The following is a 7,674-nucleotide window of genomic DNA, read 5'->3' on the forward strand; positions in this document are numbered from 1 at the left end:
CCCAGCACTTTGGGAGGCCAAGGGGGGTGGATGATGAGGTAAGGAGATTGCACCATTGCACTTCAGCCTGGGCAACAAAAGTGAAACTCAAACTCAAAAAAAAAAAAAAAAAAAAAAAAAATTAAATAGGTGAGGTCAGCCAGGCACGGTGGCTCCTGCCTGTAATCCCAGCACTTTGGGAGGCCAAGGCGGGCGGATGATGAGGTTAGGAGATCAAGACCATCCTGGCTAACACAGTGAAACCTCGTCTCTACTAAAAATACAAAAAATTAGCTGGGTGTGGTGGAGGGCACCTGTAGTCCCAGCTACTCAGGAGGCTGAGGCAGGAGAATGGCACGAACCCAGGAGTCGGAGCTTGCAGTGAGCTAAGATTGCGCCACTGCACTCCAACCTGGGCGACAGAGCGAGACTCCATCTCGAAAAAAAATAAAAAAGGTGAGGTCAGAGAGTTGGGAGACACCCCCATAGATGGTGGGTTCTTGGGAGCCAGGGAATGAGGGAGAGGATGTGTCTGTGAGCATCCAAACAAGAAAAACGGAGCTTCCTTAAAATAGTAGAAGTTTTAAATAGGAAAAAGAAACCTATTTTCTGACTGCAGAATTAAATCCAGAAACAGGTGACCTCAATGAGTTTCTCTTCCTAGAGATTTTGTGTGTCCTTAAGTGGGTCCATCCTGATACTGATTTGTGATGTCTGCCTAGAGCAGCATGTCGGGAGGTGGGACTGGCAGTGTCCAGGCTTGGTGATGGGTACAGGGATCGGTTAGCAATGTCTGCCATGGGTGCGGGCTTGAAGAGAGGGTCTAAGTGAGCCACCTGTTTAGGATTTCTGCTTGAGACATTCATAGTCTCTCTGGGAAAACGCAGGGAAGCCCCTTGATGCCTGGGATTCCCCAGGTGTGTCCAAGAGTTCATCTCATTTCAGAATTGAAAAAGACCCTTGGTGCCAATGATGTATCCTGCACTCTGGACGGCTGCTTGGAGGTCCCATGGGAACAGGAGGGAGCAGGTGGGGAACTCCACAGGCTTCTGAAACATGCCAATGATGGCTGGGGGTGGGGAGGTGGGGGCCCACATGGGGTGTATGGGATTGTCGTGCATGTGGCTTCATGGATGGAACAGAATATACCTCATCTCCTTAACCAGCCAGGCTGGCCAAGCTCGTGAACAAATGCAGTGGGAAGTTGTGGAGTGTATCTGAGCTACAGAGGAAACCTCTAAGCCCAGGCTGTGACATGCATGTGAGCTCAGCCCTCGGGAGCTGAGATTGTGGTGAATTTGTGTCCCATCTCTCTCTCTCTTTTTTTTTTTTTTTGAGATAGAGTCCAGCTCTGTCGCCTCTCTTTTATTTATTTATTTATTTTTGAGACAGAGTCTAGCTCTGTCGCCCAGGCTGGAATGCATAATCTCAGCTCACTGCAACCTCCTCCTCCCAGGTTCAAGTGAATCTCCTGCCTCAGCCTCCCGAGTAGCTGGGACTACAGGCGCATGCCACCACGCCCGGCTAATTTTTGTATTTTTAGTAGAGACGGGGTTTCACCATTTTGGCCAGGCTGGTCTCAAACTCCTGACCTCAGGTGATCTGACTGCCTCAGCCTCCCAAAGTGCTGGGATTACAGATGTGAGCCACCACACCCAGCTTTTGTATCCCATCTAATCCCAGGATTTAGGGGGCATCTCCCAATGGCTACTTCCTGTTGCCAACTTGGAAAGGGAGATTGTAGTGATGGGGGCCTTAGGTTTACCACCAGCAAGAGCTTGCAAGATGGGCATAATTTGGGGGACAATTTTTTTATGCAGCAATAGCTAACTAATACACTTCCTAGCTGATCTGGGACAGAGAAACTGATTGATATTTACACTAACTTGGATAAATAGTTAAACAGTCCTAGAAATACATCTTTTTTTTTTTTTTTTTTTTTTTTTGGTGAGACAGAGTCTCTGTTTCCCAGGGTGAAGTGCAGTGGCACAATCTCAGCTCACTGCAGCCTCCCCCTCGGGGGTTCCAGTGATTCTCCCACCTCAGCCTACAGAGTAGCTAGGATTACAGGCACTTGCCACCACGCCTGGCTAATTTTTGTATTTTTAATAGAGATGGGGTTTCACCATGTTAGCCAGGCTGGTCTCGAACTCCTGACCTGAAGTGATCCACCCACCTCGGCCTCCCAAAGTGCTGGGATTACAGGCATGAGCCACCACTCCCAGCCCAGTCCTAGAAAGACTTCTAGGGCCAGGCACAGTGGCTCATACCCATAATCCCAGCACTCTGGGAGGCCAAGATAGGTGGATTGCTTGAGCCTAGGAGTTTGAGACCAGCCTGGACAACATAGCAAGACCCCATCTCTACAAATATTGTAAAAATTAGTTGGGTGTGGTGGAATGCACCTGTGTTCCCAGCTACTCGGGAGGCCAAGGTGGGAGGATTACTTGAGCCCTGGAGATGGAGGCGGCATTGAGCTATGACAGCACCACTGCCCTCTAGCCTGGGCCATAGAGAGAGACCCTGTCTCAAAAAAACAAACAAATACAAACTTCTGAGTGTCAGAATATTTAAGGATTTGCAATTGGATGTGAGGGATTGTAGATGGGTTCCTGAATCTATTTAACCAGAACCAACGGGCATTTGGTTTCTAGTCTTCCATACTAACAGCCAGTGCCACAGGGAATAATCTTGTATATACTTATTTTTTTGTTTTGTTTTGTTTTTGCAAGTATAGGTTCCTGTGGGCAAATCCCGCAATGGGAAACCTCAGAATTTAAAGTATATGTGTTTGTCACTTCAACAGAGGGCTGTCCACCAGGGTAGCCTCACCTGGTGCCCCTCACCTTTGTCCGGGAGGTTTAGGAGCTGCTTTTAGCTCCTTTTCCGAGAACCTTCTTTCCTATCCTTCACCCTTTCATCTTTTGATTGCTTATACATTTCTTTTTCTTTCTTTTTTTCTTTCTTTTTTTTTTTGAGACGGAGTCTCGCTCTGTCACCAGGCTGGAGTGCAGTGGCAGCATCTTGGCTCACTGTAACCTTCACCTCGTGGGTTCAAGCGATTCTCCTGCCTCAGCCTCCCCAGTAGCTGGGATTACAGGCGTCCACCACCACGCCTGGCTAATTTTTGTATTTTTAGTAGTTTCACCATGTTGGCCAGGCTGGTTTCAAACTCCTGACCTCAGGTGATCTGCCTGCCTCGGCTTCCCAAAGGGTTGGGATTACAGGCGTGAGCCACTGCGCCCAGCCTACATTTCTTTATTTTTATTTTTATTTTCTGAGATGGAGTTTCGCTTTTGTCACCTGGGCTGGACGGCAATGGCGCGATCTCGGCTCACTGCAACCTCCGTCTCTCGGGTTCAAGCGATTCTCATGCCTCAGCCTCCTGAGTAGCTGGGATTACAGGCGCCCACCACTGTGCCCAGCTAATTTTTGTATTTTTAGTAGAGATGAAGTTTCACCATGTTGGCCAGGCTGGTCTTGAACTCCTGACCTCAGGTGATAGGGAGGTCAGGCACCTGACTTGGCTTCCCATAGTGCTAGGATTACAGGCATGAGCCACTGCGCCCAGCCAACATTTCTATTAACTCTGATTTTTTAAGCACTTATTACATGCCAGGCATCTGACATGTCTGATTTTTGATGTCTGTTTATTTTCCATTATACAGATGAGGAAACTGAGGCTGAGCGGGAAGGAGGGACTTGTCCCAGGCAGCCAGGCTCTGGTGCCCAGATCCAGCCACTCTGCCCACCGCCTTCTTGAGGAACATTCCGGAGCTGAATCTTCACCCACACCTACCTTGTTTCTATTGGATAAATGTCTACAAGTGGAATTTCTGGGCCAAAACAGATGAGCCATCTTTAGGCTTTTGTAACCCCTGCACCTGCAGAAAACTGTGCCATTTTATACTCCGAGCAGCAGCATTTATTTGTGAATTTTCTCCAAGCCTTTATTTTAATGTTTTGGTTTTTTTGAGACAGAGTCTTGCTCTGTCGCCCAGGATGGAGTACAGTGACAGGATCTCGGCTCACTGCAACCTCTGCCTCCCGGGTTCAATCAATTCTCCTGCCTCAGTCTCTTGAGTAGCTGGGATTTTGGGCGCCCGCCACTGTGCCCAGTTAATTTTTGTATTTTTAGTAGAGACGGGGTTTCACCGTGTTGGCCAGGCTGGTCTCGAACTCCTGTCCATAAGTGATCTGCCCGCCTGAGTCTCCCAAAGTGCTGGGATTACAGGTGTGAGCCACTGCACCTGGTCTAATTTTTTTTTTTTCCCGAGACGGAGTCTCGCTCTGTCACCCAGGCTGGAGTGCAGTGGCGCGATCTCGGCTCACTGCAAGCTCTGCCTCCCGTGTTTACGCCATTCTCCTGCCTCAGCCTCCCGAGTAGCTGGGACTACAGGTGCCCGCCACCTCGCCCAGCTAGTTTTTTTTTTTTGTATTTTTTAGTAGAGACGGGGCTTCACCGTGTTAGCCAGGATGGTCTCGATCTCCTGACCTGGTGATCCACCCGTCTTGTCCTCTCAAAGTGCTGGGATTACAGGCTTGAGCCACCGCGCCCAGCCTTTTTTTTTTTAAATAATAGAGACAGGGTCTCGCTATGCTGCCCAAGCTGGTCTCAAACTCCTGGTCCCAAGCAATCCTCCTGTCTCGGCCTCCCAGAGTGCTAGGATTACAGGAGTGATCCACTGTGTCCAGCCTCCAAATCCTTTCTAAACACTAGGACTTTTCATAAAAAGAAAAAAGCTATGCCAATTAGACACACACAGAAATCTCATTATTTCATTTTGAATTTCTTTGACTAAATTGAACTTACAAATAAATTTATTATGGCCAGGCGAGGTAGTGCACACCTGTAATCCTTTGGGAGACTGAGGCTTTGGGAGACTGAGGCAGGCAGATCGCTTGAGCTCAGGAGTTCAAGACCAGCCTGGCCAACATAGTGAGACCTCATCTTTATGAAAAATACAAAATTAGCGGCTGGGAGTGGTGGCTCATGCCTGTAATCCCAGAACTTTGGGATGCTGAAACAAGTGGAATGCTTGAGCCAAGGAGTTTGAGACCAGCCTAAATAAATAAATAAATAAAAGCTGGGCTGACATGGGAGATTTACATGAGCCTGGGAAGTCAAGGTGCAATCACTACTGCACTCCAGCCTGGGCAATGGGAGTGAGACCCTGTCTCAAAAAACAAAATCCAAATATGCTGCTTAACCATTTACATGTTTGTAGTTTTTCTTTCTTTCTTTCTTTCTTTTTTTTTTTTTAATTTCAGTGAATTGCCTGTTCATGGCTTTTTTCTACTTTTCGGGAGTGTTTGTATTTTTCTTATTGATATCTAATAACTCTTTATATCTGAAGGATATGAAGGCTTTGTGATACAGGTTACAGATTTTTTTTTTTTTTTCTCTCTCTCCTTGCTGTGAGCCTTTTGGGTTTGTTTCCTGGCTCCAACTCTTAACTTGGTATCAAGTTTCCTGGCTGGGAGACAAGCTTTTACCGACTTCCTCTGCTTGCCAGAAAAGTCATCTGCTAACTAGATACTGGCAGCCTCTCCGCTGTCTTGCAGCTGCTTCCGGAGTGGGTTCCACAGGGATTCCCCTGTATTCTTGGTTCAGCTTGCAGAGGGACTTTCACACCCCATGGAGACTATTTCCTCCCATTCTGTCTGGAGTTTTCAGCCTACCTCAAGACAATGAGATATTCCTGACCTTTCCACCTATTTCCCTTCAACCCCACCTTCTGAAATACATTTGCACAATACATGTGCCCTTCATAGGCTTCTTTAGCTGTCTTCCTTTTACCCTGGACGGGATGTAGATGTTAATTCTGGAACAATTGCAGCTACAAGAATTTGTCATCCTGCCCCTTTTGAGAAAACCATTGTTTGCCCCTGGGTCTAAATCCTTCCAGATGGGATGGATGTATCTTGTCACCCCTTTTTCTTACTTAACATGAAAAGACCTTTCCTCGTCAAGTCCACAGTGTAAATTTGTTTTTACTTTTTTTTTTTTGAGACGGTGTCTCACTCTGTTGCCCAGGCTGGAGTGTAGTCGTGCAATCTTGGCTCACTGCAACCTCCACCTCCTGGGTTCAAGTGATTCTCCTGCCTCAGCCTCCTGAGTAGCTGGGATTACAGGCGAAGTGCCACCATGACCGGCTAACTTCTTGTTTTTTTTAGTAGAGATGGGGCTTCATTATATTGACCAGGCTGGTCTCAAACTCCTGACCTCAAGTGATCTGCCTGTCTCAGCCTCTCAAAATGCTGGGATTACAGGCGAAGTGCCACCATGATGGGCTAATTTCTTGTTTTTTTTTAGTAGAAATGGGGCTTCACTATGTTGACCAGGCTGGTCTCGAACTCCTGACCTCAAGTGATCTGCCTGTCTCAGCCTCTCAAAATGCTGGGATTACAGGCATGAGCCACTGCACCTGGCCTGTATCATTCTTAAAAATTAAGTTTTAGTCGGGCATGATGGCTCACTGGTAATCCCAGCACTTTGGGAAGCTGAAGGGGGAGGATTACTTGAGCCCACCAGGAGTTTGAGAGGAGCCTGGGTAACATAGGGAGACTCCATCTCTACAAAAAATTTAAAAGTTAACTGGGCATGGTTGAGTGCACTTGTAGTCCCAGCTACTTTGGAGGCTGAGGCAGGAGGATCAGTTGAGCCCAGGAGGTTGAGGCTGCAGTGAGCCATGATCATGCCACTGCACTCTAGCCTGAGCCACAGAGTAAGACCCTCTCTGTGAAAATAATAATAATAATGATAATGTTCAGACGTATTTTTTAAGGTTTTTATTGTTTTTAAAAATAGAGGCACGGTCTTGCTATGTTGCACCACTGCACTCCAGCCCGGGCGACAAAGCCAGACTCCGTCTCAAAAAAAAAAAAAAAAAAAAAAGTCAATCAATTTGAAAATACGGCACTAGAGTATTGGAAAACAATCCCTTGGTAGCATTTCAATGAAAACACAGCCTTTGTCTCTGGAAGAACTTATGCTCAGAACGGTCCGTTATCATGCCCTGGCTCCATTTTCACGCCAACCCTGTAGGGTCTCTATGATCTCATTTTATAGATGGACAGACTAAGGCTCACACACAGTAAGCCCAGGGCGGGGACTGGATGTGACGCCAGGTCTGTGGACGTCATGACCTTTATTCTCCACAACCCTCAATGACATCCCTGTGAGGTCCAAAACCAGGATGGCAAAACCCACGTTGCAGCAGAGGAGACTGAGGCTAAGGTCTCTTGGGTCCCAAACCAGGTCCTAAGTAGCCAAGTCCGCTTGGTGGCACAGCCCAGGTTTTATACATGGGGAAGCTGGGCGGTGCATCAAGCGGAGGTCTCGGCGGTAGGACGCACCTGGAGAAAGCGCGGGTTCCTAACCCTAATGCTACCCCTAACCTCCCTTCCACAAGCTCCGAGCGCTCTGTACCTTTAACGTGGGTGCGGGGGCGGGGCGTGCTGGGTAGGGCTGCAGGTGACGTCACTCCGGGCTTTGCGTCTCGGAGAGCGTCTGGAGGCGGGGCCTGAACTTCACGCCAGGCGCGCTCCTCCCCTTCAAGGCGCGCGGCCGGGCGGGGCCTCAATGACCCCTTTAAGGCGCGGCCAGAGTCCTCCTGCAGAAAAACGACTTAAAGGAGACGCGTGGCGCGATGGCGGCGGCCCCACGCGCCGGCCGGCGGCGTGAGCAGTCGC

The 7,674-nt window shown here is 48.4% G+C and overlaps 2 protein-coding genes across 2 annotated transcripts in view; both read left to right on the forward strand.

The window, feature by feature from the left end:
* FAM129C (family with sequence similarity 129, member C) overlaps positions 1-5,947 on the forward strand; it is a 34,616-nt gene extending 28,669 nt beyond the window's left edge. The window contains 2 exon segments of the mRNA XM_011925905.1: positions 925-1,008; positions 5,403-5,947. Of these exon segments, the coding sequence (XP_011781295.1) occupies positions 925-1,008; positions 5,403-5,674 (356 nt within the window). The 3' untranslated portion in view covers positions 5,675-5,947.
* A 1,617-nt stretch (positions 5,948-7,564) lies between these two features.
* COLGALT1 (collagen beta(1-O)galactosyltransferase 1) overlaps positions 7,565-7,674 on the forward strand; it is a 35,733-nt gene continuing 35,623 nt past the window's right edge. Inside the window, 1 exon segment of the mRNA XM_011925907.1 lies at positions 7,565-7,662. Coding sequence (XP_011781297.1) covers positions 7,565-7,662 — 98 coding nt within the window.

The sequence above is a fragment of the Colobus angolensis genome, unplaced genomic scaffold (assembly GCF_000951035.1).
Source record: "Colobus angolensis palliatus isolate OR3802 unplaced genomic scaffold, Cang.pa_1.0 Scaffold66, whole genome shotgun sequence".
Lineage (NCBI taxonomy): Eukaryota > Metazoa > Chordata > Mammalia > Primates > Cercopithecidae > Colobus > Colobus angolensis.